Source organism: Nannospalax galili, unplaced genomic scaffold, assembly GCF_000622305.1.
Source record: "Nannospalax galili isolate Female #2095 unplaced genomic scaffold, S.galili_v1.0 scaffold1791, whole genome shotgun sequence".
Lineage (NCBI taxonomy): Eukaryota > Metazoa > Chordata > Mammalia > Rodentia > Spalacidae > Nannospalax > Nannospalax galili.
In genome coordinates this window covers 113,302-131,745 of record NW_008329033.1, presented here as the reverse complement: position 1 = coordinate 131,745, position 18,444 = coordinate 113,302, and the positions used below count along the sequence as shown (strand labels likewise).

At 43.0% G+C, this 18,444-nt stretch overlaps 1 protein-coding gene and 1 pseudogene across 2 annotated transcripts in view; one reads left to right on the top strand and one right to left on the bottom strand.

The window, feature by feature from the left end:
* The window catches only part of LOC103731768, an 8,870-nt pseudogene extending 159 nt beyond the window's left edge, over nucleotides 1-8,711 (top strand).
* LOC103731712 (ATP-binding cassette sub-family G member 2) overlaps nucleotides 1-18,444 on the bottom strand; it is a 70,114-nt gene that overhangs the window by 33,055 nt on the left and 18,615 nt on the right. Inside the window, exons 2-3 of one of the 2 annotated variants that reach the window (XM_008830129.3) lie at nucleotides 15,683-15,730; nucleotides 14,432-14,653 (exon numbers count right to left, since the gene is read on the bottom strand). In XM_008830129.3, coding sequence (XP_008828351.1) covers nucleotides 14,432-14,634 — 203 coding nt within the window. In that variant the 5' untranslated portion in view covers nucleotides 14,635-14,653; nucleotides 15,683-15,730. The remainder of the gene's footprint in view (nucleotides 1-14,431; nucleotides 14,654-15,682; nucleotides 15,731-18,444) is intronic. The other variant, XM_017797325.2, reaches the window with a different exon arrangement.

Sequence of the window (18,444 nt, the reverse complement as noted above, 5' to 3'; positions counted from 1 at the left end):
AGTGCACCTGTGTCATGCAATGCCACGGAGGTCAGAAGAGGGTGTCAGATTTTCCCTGAAACTGAAGTTAAAGATAGTTTGTAGCCGGGGCTGGAGAGATGGCTCAGTGGTTAAGAACACTGACTGTTCTTGCAGGAGATCCAGGTTCGAATCCCAGCACCCACATGGCAGCTAACAACTGTCTGTAACTCCAGTCCCAGGGGATCTGACAGCCTCTTCTGACCTCTGCGGGCATTGCACAACACGGGTGCACTTACCTACATGCAGACAATACACGCATACACATAAAATACAAGTAATAATTTTTTAAAAAAAGTTAAAAAAAAGATAGTTCATAGCCATCATGTGGGTGCTGGGGATTGAAACCTGGTCCTCTGCAAGAGCAGTCAATGCTTTTAACAACTGAACTATCTCTCCCACTGCACAAGACTGGGATTTTAATCTCTAGCAGGGCTGCAGGACATGAGCTAGGCCTCCCTGTGGCTTCCTGAGAAGTGCTGAATTCCAGCAGCCTGCATTATACCAGCACCTTCTATTGAATCTGCTGGCAACACAGGCCTATATGAGCTGCTGGCTGCTCTGTCTGCATAGCAGCAACCACATGGGGATCACCAGAAGGACCTGACCTTCCTCTGGGCTATGTTTGGTTTAAAAAAAAGAAAAAGCCTGCATTCACTGGTCAAGATTCATGAACAACTCCACTGCTATGAGAAACAGAGCCTGGTGCCCATGCTCCATGATGGGGTAGCCTTAGATGATGACCAGGCTGAAGAACTTCAGAACAACCCACGAAATAATGAGATCAGAGAGCTCTTGAACTGTCAAAACCCAGTGTGAAGGCTTTGTTGTTAATATGTGATACAATGGCTCAAAGAATTATATTGCTTGTATTGCCTTCTATGTCTGATGATATTGATTACAAGGAAGACTCCATGAAATTAATCCATCTGGTCAAGAACAGAGAACTGCTGGGTGCCACCATTAAGAAGGATGAGCAGACTGGTACAGTCACTGTGGCCTATATCACAAGAAGAGGAACTGCAGATAGAAGTGGTCTTATTTGTGTGAGTGATGAACTGAGGGACGTGAATGGGATCATAGTGGAAGACAACAGGGCTGAGGAAATAATACAGACTGCGGGTCAGTCTCAAGGAGCAACTGCATTTAACATCATATCCAACATCAAAGAGGAGACTCCTTCTATGGAGGGCAAAATGTTCATCAAAGCCCCCTCCTTTTTTTTTTCTTTTTTTCACTGTAATCCCAATGAGGATAAGGCCGTGGAAAGGGAAACATTCTTTAGATTTTAGCCAGGACAATGGCGACAAGAGCAGCAAAACATGAGTGATGCCCAATACAGAGCAGGCCTGATTCCCTCTATGCATTTCCAGGAAAGAAGATTGTCTCTCTAAAACTGCCAGGAATAATAGTTCAGCTCTTGAAACTTTCCAACAGGAAATCATTTGTCTTCAGGAGAAGTTTCCATCTTAGCAGAAAAGATAAGAAAACACATAAACCTACGTATGAATGTAAAAAGTGATCCATATGACACAGTGGCTGTGCCTACCTATGAAGAAGTGACACCAGATCACTGGCAAACTCATGAGAAATACAGACTTGTCCTGACTGATCCTGTCAGGGTCAGGCTCAATGAGCTGAATCAGAAGCTGTTGATCAGGGTCATGCAGTGTGACAGTGCCCCATATCATGAGAGCAAGAAGGTGATAGGGCAGAATATATTCTTATATCCAAGCCTTTGTTTGAGACAGATGTACAAAACAGCAAGTTCACTGAACATGGTGACTATAAAAGCAACAAACATAGACTCAGATTGGTCCATTTTAGCTAAGAACAAACTTTGTTGGGTGTTCAGCCTCATACAGTGAAGCACGTAAGGACACTACAATTCAAGCTCTATGTGAAATTTATTAATTTGGATTTTTTCTCTTTTTTGACACAGGGTCTCCTTGTAGCCCCAGCTGACCAGAAACTCTCTATGTAGATAAGGTTATCCTCAGTCTCATAGAGACCCAACTGCCTTTGCCTCCTAAGTGCTAGGATCAAAGATGTATGCATATCTGTAATCTCAGCACTTGGGAGGGAGGCAGATCTCTGGAGCTCACTGGCCATCCAGTTTGGCCAATAAGTGAGCTTCAGATTCACTGAGAGATCCTGCCTCAAAAACATTAGATGGAGAATGAATTATAAAGAGAACCAACATTGACTTCTGACACCCTCATGCCTATGCACACACATGGAAGTCTAGAACTACAGAAGCCAAAACAGGATGACTTTTCTCATGGATCTTTAAACATGAAATGAGAGTAGGCAAGAATACCAATTCATGCCACCTCTCTAACTATAAAAATTGAGAGAACTGCAAAGGTGGACTGTTTTCATGAAGCAAGGAGACCTCAAGATGATAATTCCCTCCTATACTGAGGTGCACACTATTAAGCAATAACATTGAAGTCTTCAACAGATGTAAGAAACATTAGATATTAATCTTCTCTTTAAAACTTTGTAAAACTTGAAACTTGGTTTATGACAAGGAATTCTAATCTTTTAATCACACTACATCCTGTAAGATTTTTGTTTAAGGAAAGACCCTGATGCATTCCCTGGCTTGATGACCTGGAGTAGTGGAGCTCTTCTCTCTTCACACCAATTTTTTTAAGACTAGCCAACTGGGAAACACTGTGAGCCAAGCCAATGGGGAAAAGACACAGTTCTCTTGCATTAGAGATAAAAGTCCCCCAAGCTGCTGGGTCCTTTGTGTACTTGCTGGATCTTACTGATCACATAAGTCACCCTTTTGCAAAAGTAAAATCTGCCTTGCCAAGTTACTTTTGCTTTGTTGGTGTGTTCTTTGTGTGGTGTTGATGGGGTCTTTGAACCTCTGATTTTATTTCTAACAGCAGATGTGACACTATCAAATCAAGGAAACAATTATAGTGGAAAGATCAGCAAGATAAATGCGCCTTCACACAGCATGTACTTTACCTCTGTCCAACCTGCACAAACTCAAATCATTTACCTCCTGCTACCTCTAGCACAAAATCTGAAGAGATCAAGATTTTCCTGAACATAATTTTTCATAAAAATATTCATAGTCAGTTCTATCTAGGCATATAAGAAAGAAAAAAAGAATCCTCTAGTTATTTCTGTTTTCAGAATTCATAACATAAGAAAGGGGTGAGAAGCAGGCTTGACAGAAGGTGCTGCCACATGGGGAGTTCCAATTCTACTTCCACAGTGCATTGGCCTCAACCTGAGCAGTTCTCAGCCCTAAGCATTTCTCTCTTAACATCCTACATTGTCTTGACAGCTCATGCCCTGTAAAGGGAGTTGGTTGCTTTTAACAGAAGACTCCTAGAGAAATATCTCATCTCACATAAGTTTGCAGTCACACTTGACCAAATTATTTCTATAATGGTTCCCTCGAATTTGGAGAGTCAGAAAAAAGGATAAAGTATCTCTACTTTTTTCTGGGTTTAGATGGGGCTTCATTTTGTAGTTACAGCTGTCCTAGAATTTATTATCCTCTTGCCTCAGCCTCCTGAGGACTGTGATTATAGTTGTATACCAGAACTCCTGGCTATTTCCCGTTAAACTAGCAAAGAAAACACATGGGACATTTATTCTAAGCAAACCCAAATCTCTTCCCAGGACCACAGGGCAGAGGTCTAGGCTCAAATCAGAAACAAAACAACAACCCTATGATTAGCAACTGTGGACTGACAGATCTGCTGGTGAGTAGGTTCTATAGAGATGCTCACTTCCTCACTGTACTCCATCTCACTTTTAACACTGTGCTCCGATTATAATTCACTGCAGGATGGCAGAATGAAAATCATAATAACTACAACCTTTTTAAAGAAAGAGCATTTTATTTATTTTTATTAAATGTGTACGGGTATATGGGTGTGTAAGTGCACCAGTTTGTGCAATACCCACGGAGGTCAGAAGGGGACGTTGGATCCCCTGGAATTGGAGTTACAGACAGTTGTTAGCAGCCATGTGGGTGCTGGGACTCAAACTCGGGTCCTCTGCAAGAGTAGTCAGTGCTCCTAACCACTGAGCCATTTCTCCAGCCCATAACTAGGATCTTTAAAATTAGTATTAATTTCATTGATTTGGATACCAGATTCTCATCATTTGAGATATAAAGTGTTGCATCATATTTGAATATTTTCTGCCTGTCTATAAAGGGGAAAATACTAAAGAAATTGTTAAGAACTATTGTGATAAGGCACCTTCTTAACCATAGCTATGCTACGTTGAAGTTTAGGCTGACTCTAGTCTCTGAAATCATCAGGCAGTTGGCCCAGATATGGGAACACAAGTCGTCAGGACCCCAGTTGTCTTGGGAACAGGTCAGTGTGTCCGGAGTGCACCTGCTAACTGCAGATTTATGGCTTCTGTAGGTTATGCTTAGCTTGTTTCTGCAAAATAGTAATTGTTGCTTAATAGAATCGAAATTGTTATTCTATTAATAACAATTTTTACCTGTAAGCTTTGGAACTTAAACTTTTCACCCCGGTTATGTTTTCTTTTTGTATAGAAGTCTACCCTAGAAATGGCTCAAGGCTGCACTTGGGTTTCAACACACTTATGTAGTCGCTGGCAAGCTAATAAAAGACTTTCATTTAGCAAAACTTTGAGTGGTCTTCTCTGGTGAAGCACCTCACATTTTTGGAGGTCCCAACAAGATCCCAGAGAATTAGACCTCAGACCCTGGGCCAGAGCAGGGAAGAAGTGCGGGTCTGGGAAGACTCCTAGGGGTGGTACACCATTGAGATAGTCCAAGGCCTCAGGATTTCTGACTCCCTGCTGTCCTGCTGTTCTGTGGTTTCTGATATCCCCACCCTAAAAGATTTTTGAAGAAATTCACCTGTTTCTGGAAGCCTGCCTCTATGGGTGAGTTACTGTCTGAGGTGTCTTCAGGAGGACACAGGAGAGACTGGATGCAGGCACTGATCCAGTGTCCAGGGCCTTGAGAAAGACGTTGCTGACTGCCCTCTGCAATTAAACCTGGTGAATGAGTGTTTTGTGTGATGGCCATCGTTTGTTTTGTTGTTGTCTGTTTGTCTGTATTTGTGTGGGTCTCATTTGTTCTGTTAATCCTGTCATCCTGTCATCGGTTGCAGTATGGGAGGGGAAGCAAGTTGTCCTAAGACTCCCCTGAAATGCATGCTCAGGTTTTTCCGGGAGGGTTCTAAGGACAAGAATTACTATGGCATCTACTTCTCACCTGGAAAACTCTGGGCCCTTTGTGAGCATGAATGGCCCACCTACGAGATAGGATGGCCCAGTGAAGGGACCCTAGACAACCAGATGATTCACACTGTCTGGGACATGGTCACTGGGGACCCGAGACACCCTGACCAATTTCCCTACATTGACCGCTGGCTATTCTTGATTTTATATCCCCTGCCCTGGCTTAAGGCCTGTGTGCTCTCTTTGGGCTCACACATTCTTATAGTTGGCTCTACGGCTGAGAAAAAGGTTAGAGCACCTTGAAGATGATGACATCCCCCCCCCCCGCCCGCCGCCACCATGTGCCCGGGCAGTTGGGAGAAACTTGGTGGAAAATCCTGTTTATTCAACTTTGGAGCCCTTTTCCTGCCCCATACCAGAGTGGGTCAATGTATGAGGGAGGTGAGGTCAACTCCTGGTGAGGCTCAGCAGTGCCTCCCCTCTTTTCTTATGCCTCGGGATCCTTCTTCCAGCCCCGTGAGCAAAGTATTGGGTCCACCTGTGGGGCAGCAGGGCTAGCACCTCATGAGGCAGGTACAATGCCTCACCTTCCTCTCAGAGAGGCCCTGCCGATGGCGCCCTGGTCACAAGAGGGCACTGGATGCTCGAGCTTCCACCAGCAAAATCCTCAGCCATTTATGATTTATGTTCCATTTTGCACCAGTGATCTTTATAATTGGAAGACTCAGAACCCACCTTTTTCAGAGAGGCTGCAAGCTCTCATTAATTTTATTGAGACTATTTTTTTATACCCACCAGCCCACCTTGGATGATTGCCTACAGCTTCTGGTAACCCTCTTCATGGCAGAGGAACAGGACAGAATTAAATTGGAAAGTAGAAAGATTGCTCTTGGGTGTGGTAATCATCTCTCCAAGACAGTAACTCTCGTATACAGCAACATTCCCCTGCAAGAGGCCAGAGTGGGGTCCTAATAGTGGTAGAGGTAAGGAGAATCTGGACAAGTGTTACCAAGTCCTTTCAGGGGGAATAAAACCAGCTGCTAGGAGGACCAAAAATCTTTCTAAGGTGAGTAAGGTGATTCAAGAATCACCTGCTGGGTTCCTGGCACACCTTAGAGAGGCGTATTGAGTCTTCACCCCAACAGATCTGGATGCTCCAGAAAACCAGCAGGCTGTAAGGATTGCCTTTGTCACACAATCGGCCCCAGACATTAAAAGGAAATTACAAAAACTAGAAGGGTTTCAAGGCATGAATAGGTCACAGCTGTTAGAAATTGTCCAGAAAGTTTATAACAACCGTGACACTGTAGAAGATAAACAGAATAAAGAGTTGACTAGAGCAGTGATAGCAGCTCTCAGAGAGACAGATGGTAGGAAGCCCAGGGGAGGAGGTCAAAGTAATAAGGAAGAAAGAGATTGGAGGAATATCAATGAGCCTATTGTAAGGAGATGGACACTGGAAGAATGAATGCCCCCACTGAGAGAAAAAGGAAAAGAGGGAGGGGAGTCCTGTCCTCCACCTTGGGGAGGATTGAAGGGTCCAGGGTGCCATCCGAGTAAGCCCCCATCAGGAGTGCACGGTGACAGCAAAAATTGAGAGCAAACCTGTTAGATTTCTTGTAGATACAGGAGTGACTTATTCAGTATTGAAGGAAACTTTGGGATCTACAAAACCCTAACGACTGTCAATCCGGGGTGTAACCAGTAAGACCACCTCTTATGCATGGACCACTGCCTGGACAGTGGACTTGGGACAAGGTACTGTGAGTCATTCCTTCCTTGTTATACCAGACTGCTCATACACTTTGCTGGGTAGGGATCTCCTTCAAAACCTAAAGGCTACTATCTCTTTAGTGGAGATGGAGGCAAGTCTCTCCCTAGGCTCAGATCTGATCCCAGCTAGGATTCTAATAACTTGCCCCTTGTCTGAAGAATATCTCTTGCAATCAGTACAAACTGATGGCAAAGATGCTTGGCCTCCCGGGTACTTGTAGGATCTACAACTGTTCCCTTACGTATGGGATGAGAGCACCCCCCCCCAGGTCTGGCTGCCCATCAGCCCCCAATTATTGTCCAGGTGCTGAGCACAGCAACCCCTGTGAGAGTCAGACAATATCCCATGAGTCAAGAGGAAAAGTGGGGAGTAGCAAAGCACACAAACACGCTAAGAGAGGCAGGGATTCTCGTTCCCTGCCATTCCTCTTGGAACACCCCTTTGCTCCTGGTCCTGAAGCCTGGGACTCAAGACTACTGACCTGTGTAAGATCTCAGGGAAGTTAATAAGCATGTTGAGACTATTCACCCTACTGTCCTAAACCACCTGAGCCTCTTACCCCTAGAGAAACAGATCTATACAGTCTTGAATTTGAAAGATGCCTTCCTCTCCCTACCCCTGGCACCTGTCAGCCAGCCCCTCTTTCCATCTGAGTGGGCAGACCCAGAGGGAAGATACACAGGCCAACTGATTTGGATTAGGCTGCCCCAAGGTTTTAAGAATTCTCCAACTCTGTTTGACAAAGCTTTGAGTGCAAACCTTCTGGAGTTTCACCATAAATATACAGAAAGTACTCTACTTCAATATGTGGATGATCTCACCGCCTCTGAAATGGAAGAGGAGTGCAGGAAGGTCACTGAGAAACTCTGGGGGACCCTCCAGACCTTGGAGTATCAAGTATCAGCAAGGAAGGCTAAGCTCTGCATGCCCCATGTCACCTATCTTGGGTACAATCTGGAAGGAGGAAAGTGCACGCTGTCTCAGGGCTGCATCTCAGCAATTTTGCAGATCCCCACCGAGGAAAATAAAAGGCAAGTAAGGGAATTCCTGGGGCAATTGGTTATTGTCACTCATGGATTTCAGGGTTTGCTGAAATAGCAAAATCCCTGCATGCCAGCCTTAGAGGGAATCAACCCGTACAATGGACTGAGACTGAACAAGAAGCCTTTGAAGCCCTAAAAAGGGCCCTTGTATCTATACCAGCTCTAGTTCTCCCAGACATTACTAAGCCATTCTACCTGTTCGTGGACAAGGCTCAGGGCATTGCCTAGGGAGTTCTGAGACCTTGAGGCCACGGGAATGGCCTGTGCCTGCCTATCTGAAAGATTAGGTCCTGTATTGGCTAAATGGCCAGCTTGAATACAGGCAATAGCTGTCACTGTCATATTAGAAAAAGAAGCTGATAAGTTGACCTTGGGTCAAGAACTCCTTTTGACCACTCCTCACTCAATTGAGGCCCTCCTGAGAGGAACTCCATAGAGGTGGATGTCAAATGCCCAGGTGACTCATTGCCAGGCACTCCCAACCTCGTATAAGGTTTTATAGGACTTTTGCCCTCAATCCAGCAAACCTGTTGCCAGATGATAATCCAGAGCAGCCTCTCCATGACTGTGTTGAAGTGACAGATCTGATTCAACCCACCATGCTAGATTTGACTGATGATCCCTTGTCAGGGGCAGATGAGTTATTGTATACGGATGAGAGCAGCTTCATCTGAAATGGCCTCAGGTATGCTGGGGCTGCAGTTGTCACAAAAGACCAGACTACATGGGCCCAGTCCCTCAGCAGAGGAACTTCCACCCAATGGGCTGAACTCATAGCCCTGATCCAAGCACTCCAATGGGGAAGAGACGAGGCTATCACTTTGTATAAAGACACTCTGTGCCGTCTGCCGCTGATCATGTACATGGGACATTGTACTGAGAAAGAGGACTCCTCACCTCGGCTAGGAAGGAGATAAAAAGCAAAGAGCAAATCTTTGCCCTGCTAGAAGCCATATGCCTACCCAAAAGGGTGACCACTGTACACTGCAAAGGACATCAGAAGGAGGATTCCCCTGAGGCACAGGGCAACTGCTGACTTAGCTCCCGGTTAGGTGGCCCTAGAAGCAGCAGAACCCCTCCAAATCTTGTTGGTAATGCCAGAGCCAAGTTTACCCCACAAGCCCACTTATAAATCAGAAGAAGAGACATGGGCACAACAGGAGGACTTAAAGCAGGAAAAAGACAGATAGTAGATATTGCCAAATGGAAGACCCATCTTCCCAGAGGCTCTGGGAAGGCAACTGGTGACCAAACTCCACCAACCAAATCATCCAGGAGTTACAAAAACTGTTGAACTAATACAGCCTAGGTACTACATCCCTCACTTAGACCATGTCAGTCACAAGGGACACTGCATCCAGGTGTTCCACCTGCACCCAAGTGAATCCTAAAGGAGGGAGAAAGCCCTGGAAGGAATCTGAAATCACTGTAACACACCTGGGGAACACTGGGAACTGTACTTTACTGAAATTAAACCAACTGTCTTCAGGTATAAGTATCTTTTGGTTTTTGTAGACACATCTTTCTGGAAGGGTGCTTATTCCACCCAGACTGAGACAGCCTCCATAGTGACAAAGAAACTGCTCCAATAATTAGTTTCTAGGTTTGGATTGCCCCTCACCTTGGAGTCCAACAATGGCCCAGTCTTCACAGCCCAAATCCCTTAAAATTTGGCAAAGGCATTAAATATGAATTGGGAGTAACATTGTGCCTATAGGCCACAGAGATCAGGACAGGTAGAAAGAATTAACAGGACATTAAAGGAAACCCTGACCAAATTGGTTATAGAAACAGGTGAAAGTTGGGTCAACCTCCTCCCCTTTGCCCTACTCAGGGCTAGACGCACTCCATACTGAGAAAGACTCACCCCTTATGAGCTCATGTTCGGAAGGCTGCCACCTATCCTTCCCAAATTGAAAGATACACATAGAATAGAATGACCAATTACTCTCTTCTCAAGTCATTACAGGCTCTGCAGCAGACCCAGAGGGCCATCCACCAGACAGTCTAAGGAGCTGGACTAACATGAATTCCCTGATTGTTATGACTATACTTTGGCTTCTCTTCTTCCACAAGGGAATTTCTTATAGTCCCCATCGCTCCCAAGCCTGGGAATGGCAACTCAGGAAGACCAGAGATGGGACAGTCCTTGTGACTGTGACCACCAATGGTCAATCCACCTTCCAAACAGATCTCTGCATCCTTACAGCTTTAACCTTATGATACCCCTATGGCAGACATGGAGGGTATCAGGCAGTGGGCTGTGGCAACCTAGGATTTGAAAAAGGAATTCAAACCCTCTAATTTTATGCCTGTCCTGCAAATGGCAAGTCGTCCTGTCAGGGGAATGACCAGTACCACTGTGCAACCTGAGGTTGTGAGACATGCCCTCATTTTGGGGGCATACAGACCCCTACATCCACATAGATAGACAGAAAATACCCCAGACTTGTTCTCCAGGTGGCTGTAATCCTCTAACTATCAAGATCATAGCCGGGAATACTTCAGGCCACCACTGTTGGGTGACAGGGAGAACTTTGGAAATAAGGCTTTATGCCACAGGAAGGGACTCCCGGGGAGGAGTTTACAATATAGAAAAGGCATCCACCCAGGACCCTCACCCATTGGCCCAAACCAGAACCTTTATCTATCAGTACCTGAGAAACCTACAGTCCAACATCTCCCCATGACCTTGGTGACACTTGCCACACTAGGAAAAATGGCTCCAGCCACCACAGCCCGAAGCCCTGAAGCAGCCCCCCCCACCATGTTAAGTATGCTAGTGAAAGTCCATCAACTTTTAAATCATACAGAGCCAGCCCTGGGTCAGGACTGTTGGTTGTGCTCAAATCCCAAACGGCCCTTACTATATTGAAGTTGGACTAGATCAGACTCTCACTTCTTCCAAAGGCCAGACAGGTTGTGACAGGAACCACCCTGGAGTCACCTTAGGGAACTTACAAGGACAAGGGCCCTGCATTATGTCATCTAACTATGACATTGAGAGATCTCCCTTTAAGGGAGTTTGCAACAGTAGTTTACGCACAGTGTGGGGCAGAGATTTTTCTTCCTTGCTCCTGAAACTACCTGGCTGGCTTGCACAAATGGACTGACTAAATGTACATCCTCTGACCCGTGTGAGGGTCAAGGAGGGAGAGTCCTCTGTATACTCCTCCACATTGCCCTCAGGTATATATATATATATATATATATATAGTGGGGAAGAAGAACACCTTGATCTAGATCCAGGATTATCCAGAAGAAAGAGGGCAGCCCCTGTGGCCCTCCTCCCACTCCTGGTGAGGGCAGGTATAGGAGGTTCAGCAGCCATTGGTACCTCTGCTCTAACTGTAGGAGAGAAAAACTTCAAGGATCATAGTATCCAAATAGACATGGACCTTGGACACTTAGAATATTCCCTCTCCAGACTTGAAAATCAGGTAGATTCTCTAGAAGTAGTGTTACAAAACCTCAGATCTTATCTTCATGAAACAAGGAGGTCTCTGTGTGGCTTTAGGAGAGACCTGCTGCATCTATACGAATCAATCCAGGTTAATCAGGGAAAGCTTAGCATTAGTTAGGAGAGAAAAGAAGGCATGAGTCTGACAAATGGTACTAATCTTTATTTTCCTGGTCTCCTGTTCATGGCCTTGTTCATACACCCTGTTCATGGCCTTGGCTGGGCCTCTAGTCCTCCTACTCATGGTCCTGACAGTCAGACCTTGTCTGATCAATTGCCTGGCTATATTAGGCAATGAATGAATGCAGTAAAAATCATGGTCCTAAGAGGACAGTATAATCCCCTAAATGAGTCCAGGATTTGACTCACACCTATAGAACCAGTGGGGAATGTGATATGGTACTTCTTGATCATAGCTATGCTATGTTGAAGTTTAAGCTGACTCTAGCCTCTGAAATTATCAGGCAGTTGGCCCAGGGTATGGGAACACATGTCAGCAGGAACCCAGTTGTCTTGGGAACAGCATGTCTTGGAGTGTCTGCTAGCTGCAGATTTGTGGCTTCTGTAGGTTATTCTTGGCTTGCTTCTGCAAAGTAGTAATTGTTGCTTAATAGAATAGAATTGTTAAGGGGCTTTCTACTTGTAAGCTTGGGAACTTAAACTTTTCACTGCTGGTAATGGTTTTTCTGTATAAAAGCTTACCCTAGGGATGACTCAGTGCTGCACTTGGGTTCCAACACCCTTGTGTAGTCACTGGCCAGCTAAAAAAAGACTTTCATTTGGCAAAACTTTGTCTGTGTAGTCTTCTCTGGTGAGGCGCCTCACAACACTATAAACTAGTACAAGTAGGCTATTCATTTTAAACAGTTCTATACTATCATTTCAACCTCCTTGCTTTTAGAATATTCAAAATGTAAAGTGCACAAGTATCTAAGAATTGTCTGGCTCAAAAAGTATATCAGTCAATCTTTTGTTTCACAGATTGGAAAGTAAAAGCTCACAATTATATTTCTATAATCATATATCTTGAAATTTTTCCAACAAAACATAAGCCTTACCAAAAACTAATTAACACAAGTTTTCAGTTTCTCAAACACAGGCCACACACATATTACAAAAACTTTAGAAACATGTTTAAATAAAGGTTTTTGTTAGGGAGAGGGATGAAGGAAAGATAAATAATACTAAGGATGTCTGAAAAAGTTATAGGGAAATATATTATTTTATAAGCTTATTTAAATATATACCATATGTGTGTACATGTGTACAGCCAAAGCCTTTCTAACAAAAATCACAGTGCTAGGCAAGGGGAGCCTCCTTTTGAGTTGTTATTCAAGGTAGTCCAAGAGACTCCCCAAATAGTAAAGGCTATTGCCATAGCCCTCAGAATTTGAAGGTAAGACCCTATTGCTGAAAACACCATACACTTTGGACACAAGACTTGGTGGAATCAAGCTAGAACTAACTTGGAAGCCTCCTCCCAGAAGACTAGCTCTCATAGTAATATACAATGTTATATAAGCTGCCAAGTAAAAAAAGCAATTAATAGCCCTACCTGGCTACAAACTCTGTGAACCAAAACAATGACTGGCCCAGCAAAATATCCCTAATGGTGCTGTGATGGTTTGAATAGTGTCCCCCATAGGCTGAGTATTTGAATGCCTGGTCAATTGTGGCACTATTTGGGAGGTTTAGGAGGTGTGACCTTGTCAGAGGAAACATGCCAGTGAGGGTAGGTTTTAAGAGTTCATAGCCTTGCCCCACCTTCAGTTAGTCTCTCTCTGCTTCCTATGTGTGTTTGAAGATGTGAGCACTCAGCCTTCTGCTACAGGTGCTTATGTCACCATGCCCCCCCCCACTGTGATGGGCTCTGGAGTCATAAGCCAAACAATCATTTCCTTCTATGTTGCCTTGGTCATGGTGTTTTATCACAGCAACAGAAAAGGAACTAAAACAGGTACAATAGTGGTATTTTTGTCTTGGGGGTAACCAATAGGTATCTAATTGGACTAAGGCCTGATCAATAGGAGAAAATTCTTGACTGGTACTATAAATGTAGCCAAATGCTCATGGCTGGAGAGGTCACAGACCCCATAGGAGGAACTACGATTGTCCCCTTCTTAAACCAATATAACTTCAAAACATATTCTAAATACTTATATCCATGGGTAAGTAAACTCTCACCACTCGTCAAAGAAGCTTCTTTTTACAACAGATGGAGAGTACTACAAAATTCCACAACTGGTCAAAATGCAGAAATTAAGTGACCTTGGGGATCCCACCCCAGTTGGTACATCTACACCAAAGGCTCAGGGAATGTTGCGGAAGAAGGGGCTTAAAGACTGTAAGAGTCAGAGAAGCAGGACTCCTACTGCTAGATAGTGTCTTCTAGACATCACAAGGAAGCTGCACCCATGAAATCTCCACAATATAACTGCCTAAACAAGACCTGAATAATGACACCATCAGTTGACAGGCCAATGTGGGCAGGGAGGGGAAATTTCAGAAGGTCCAGTCTCTAGATGAAGAGATACAGGTAATCAATGGCTGTCTAGGGAGAGAAAAATTAGTTTTCTCCAGGGACAAATTTCCTTACAGATTATCCAATCCAAAGTGGTCAGCCCTAAACACATATACATATAAGTACCACTAAGTGGACTCAGAATAGTTAAAGAGGGGAGGGAGGGAAGTGATGGAAATAAACTAATATATAAAATTTTCAGAATTTACAAAAGAGAATGAAGAAAACTATTTTTAAAGGAATGTACCTAACACATGACCCAATCATTTCACTCCTAGCTTAGCCAAAAGAAACAATATGTGTCTTTTAACCTCTACACAGACATGAACATTCAGTTTACTGGTAATATGCAAAACCCGTGGAGTTCATTTTGAGACAATACAGTAGTCAATAAATCTAGTGCACGCACATACTTGATATTGGATAACATTTCTTTCTCCACGGTTTTTCTATGAAGCAGGAAGCCACGCTTCACTGTTTCTTGATAGCTGATGTTACGAAAAACTATCTTAGGCTTTTCAGCAAATGTCTTTGGTTCACTAGCATTTATTCTGGAAAGGCCACTGGCGTTTCTTTGTGATATCTGGATAACAATCTGGTCATCATTTGAAGACATCTGGAGAGTTTCTGCTTTTCTGTAAAAGAAAAGTTTAAAGTAAGTTGAGACCCCAAATAAATGAGATCATAAACACTAGACAAGCACACATTTAAACCACATTGTAATGAGTAGATTATTTTCGATAGAAGAGTCCACTATGATAAAAAAGATAAAAACAAACTTTGAAACCTTCAGTGGGTGGAAGATACAACTTTAATACCTGCAATCTGATTATGTTTAACTAAATTCCTATGAAGTAAATAAGAATGTAGGAATTACTGAAAACTCTTGAAATAGGAAAAAGAGAAGTGATAGGTTTTCTAGTTTGAAAATCATATTATGATGCAACAGAAGTTCAAGGACAGACTACATGATAATAATCAGACATTCTATATTTTTGCTGTTGTTGCTATTAATGTTAGAGTGTACTATATATTGTTATTATACTAAGTTAGACTTAGCCAATCAGTAAGAGACAGGAAATTTTTGATTGAATTTAAGCTCAAGAGCTCAAATTTCTGGTTCTTAAGCACTTTTTATTAAGAAGGCAAATGCCCAACCTGGATGCTTTATGCTTTTGTTTGAGAAAGGGTCTCCCTCTAGCCTGAACTGGCCTGGAACTCACTATGTAGACCAGGCTGGGATTGATATCACAGAGATTACCCCGCCTCTTTGGGTATTAAAGTTATGTGCCACCACATCCAGCTTATGTCTTGTATTTACAAAGACATAGTAATTCCCATAATGGGAAAATATATTTATCTTTAAGTTAAAATTTTATTGCTATATAATATAACATAGAGAAAAGTGCAAATATCAAAGGTACAGTTGATAATAGCTAGCATAAGTAGCACCCAAATGAAGAAGTCAATATCACTAGCACCTCCAAAGCTGCATGGCTCCACCAGCAACCACCCCACCCCAAAGTTCATGCTGTCCTAACCTCTAACACTGCCTAAGGATAGAATATGTTTTATGTTGTTATTCTCCACTTTGGTAAGTCTAGACCTTGAAGATTCTTTTGATTTTCATGAAAGCCTTCAGACACATATCACTGTCCACATACCTATTTCCTTAGAATAGATTCCCTGAGTTGGAACTTCTGGGACAAATGCTGTGAAAAAAATAAATAAATAAAAGCTAGTTTGAATCAAGCTAGTTTGCATATTTAAATTCCAGGAAAATTTTAAAGTAAATGTAAAGAAATATACTGATCACTTTAATCTTTGGTTATACTTTCCTTTCGGGTGTTTAAGACCAAACAGTTGGCCCAAATAAACGAACTTATTTTTATCCTTTAGGGCGTTGGAGGATCTGTTCCTCAGGGGTCACAAGGGTTTGGGAGGAGCCCCTGGCTCCTTTCCTTTAACAGTTCCATCTATGTGAAAATAAGTCAAAGGTCCTGCTTGACTGTGGCTGGCTTTTTAAGAGTTCAAGGGATTACACTTCCCAGACATTAGGCCTAAGTCCATATAAAATGTTATTTAGACAATTATTTCTCACTAATGATTTCATTTCTAAGCAGAAAGTGCTGCTTAGAAAAGACTTCAAATCTTGGTCTGCAATACTGTAGTGCCCACCTGTAGCTAAAGGAGATAACCCACTATTGTTCTAAAATGATGGAAAAATTTGTTTTCTCCCCTATCTAGAAACCTTTGAGAGGGAATTGATACTGATTCTAACCACTCCAACAGCTATCAAAGTGCCTGAAAACAAATCCTGAGTCCATCACTCTCGAGCCCAGCCTTGGAAGACAAAAGAAAAATGAGGAAGGACCCAATAGAAGGATGCTTTTGGAAGCTCTTTCAAGAAATCCCAATGGACTCTGATATGAACATTTGAAATTTGCCCTGTTTTGACTTTTATCTGGTTCCCTATCAAGAACTTGGAATGCTAACTACTTTTGCTTTTACTTCTCCTTCACATCCCCTATTCACCAGTTAAGGACTTTCTTTTCTCCCTACAGGTAAGAGTTATGCAATTTGGGAGTCTTTTAGATAGACCACTGAAGAGGTACCCCAATTGCCTCACCCTGTAACCCTGTTCAGCATGGAAGAAGCCAGAGTGGTCTGCCTTCTGATTCCTTATCTGGGAATTTGGGTAACCTCTTCAGAGGGCGGTGTGATAAGAATAGGAGGTAGGAATTGGCTAGGCAGTTAGGGTAAAAGGACCCCAAACAAATGTAGCCAGTTTCTTGGCTAAAAGCCAAAATGACCTTCGGCCTCTTACTCTGTTCCAAAGGACAAAAAATGTCAAAAGTATTTGGGAACACTTATCTAATCCTTAAAAGATTTTAGGGTTACCTTTTCGGGGGGGGGAATGTTAGAGTAGCAAAAAGCCCCATTTTAAAAAAGAAGAAAGAGCACATGAAGACATCAGAAAAAAGTGATGGGGAGATATGGGAGGAGTTGAAGGGGAGGGAGGGGGCATGGATTTGACCAAAACATCTTATATGCATGTATGAAATTCTCAAAGTTTTTTTAAAATCTTTTTTTCATTTAATAACCACATGATTAGAAAAAGCATTTCATTGCAGCTTTAACATATTCAATAACAATACGAGAGCAAAGATACATCTCTTTCAAAAGTGGCTGTAAATTTTTAAGTTCACAGTTAAATTAATACAGTTATACAATATTGAACTCAGTATAAACCCTGTAAGACATAAAATTGAATGAGTTTTTAACCTTTAAAAAGATCTCCATTTCATTTTAAAATATACTGTTTCGTACAGAAGGGCTCATTGTTCTTCCTATTAACACTTAGATGTTGGCACATGCGTCTCTAATCTCTATGTATCTGATGATTACTAGTCACAGTCGGTTACACTTGGATCCTTGGCACCTGAGTATGGATATGGATATAAAATCTTCAGATAGATTTCAGTGATAATGTTTATCACCTCTACTAATTAACGTGAAGTAAATTTTTATGCTTCCTCCTCAAATGTAACTCATTTTTTAATTTGTTGATTTTTTTGGTGTGTCTATCATACAGAACACCCCAAGCAATCTTATTCACCTATATACACACTTCCCAAATGGCACTCTCTCATAGCCCCCCATCCCCCAGTGGAGCCCATTCATGGTGGAAGGGTTAGACAATGCGAGAGACAAATAATGCCTAGCTAGTTTTAAAAAACCACAGGGAACCATATTAGTCCAACAATCTACTGACAAATTATATCCTTCAGGTGTGTGCACAAGACTGGTATAGCCAGATCATGTAGTAGATCTATTTCTTGGTTTTTGAGTAACCTCCACACTGATGTCCATAGGGCTGTGGGAAGCGAGCACAGCTGAGCCAGCCAAAGATGGAGCCCTGGCTGGCTGCCAAACCTCGTGCTGTTTACTTCAACTCTTGGCTGATTGCCAAGGCTCGTGAATCCCGCTTGTTTACCCCAACTCTGAAGTATGGTGAGCCCAAAAACAGGTGCTGCCAGCCTGATGATCTTGCTACGTGGCCAATGAGCTGCCACTCTGCCTGCCCGCTGCACGTGTGTGTGCCCTGATTGGTCCTGGCCTGGGGGAGGGCTGTTGGAAATGCTATATAGAGAACTGAAGTGTGTAATAGAGAGAGCAGCACCAGAGAGAGCGAGGCAGCAGCATCATAGTGTATGAGATAATGAAAGAGAGAGAATAAAGGATGCAAGAGAAAAGAAGCTTGAACCCCATCTTGGTGTCTGTGTCGTCTTTCCGGGACTCTGCTGGACAGAGTCCCGGCTTGCGACAAATGGTGGCCCGTACGGGGACCCTGATGCTCGCGACAGTAATAAAGTTTTTTTTTTAAGTTAAAAAAATTAAGTGGGTGAGACAATGTGAGAGAGAG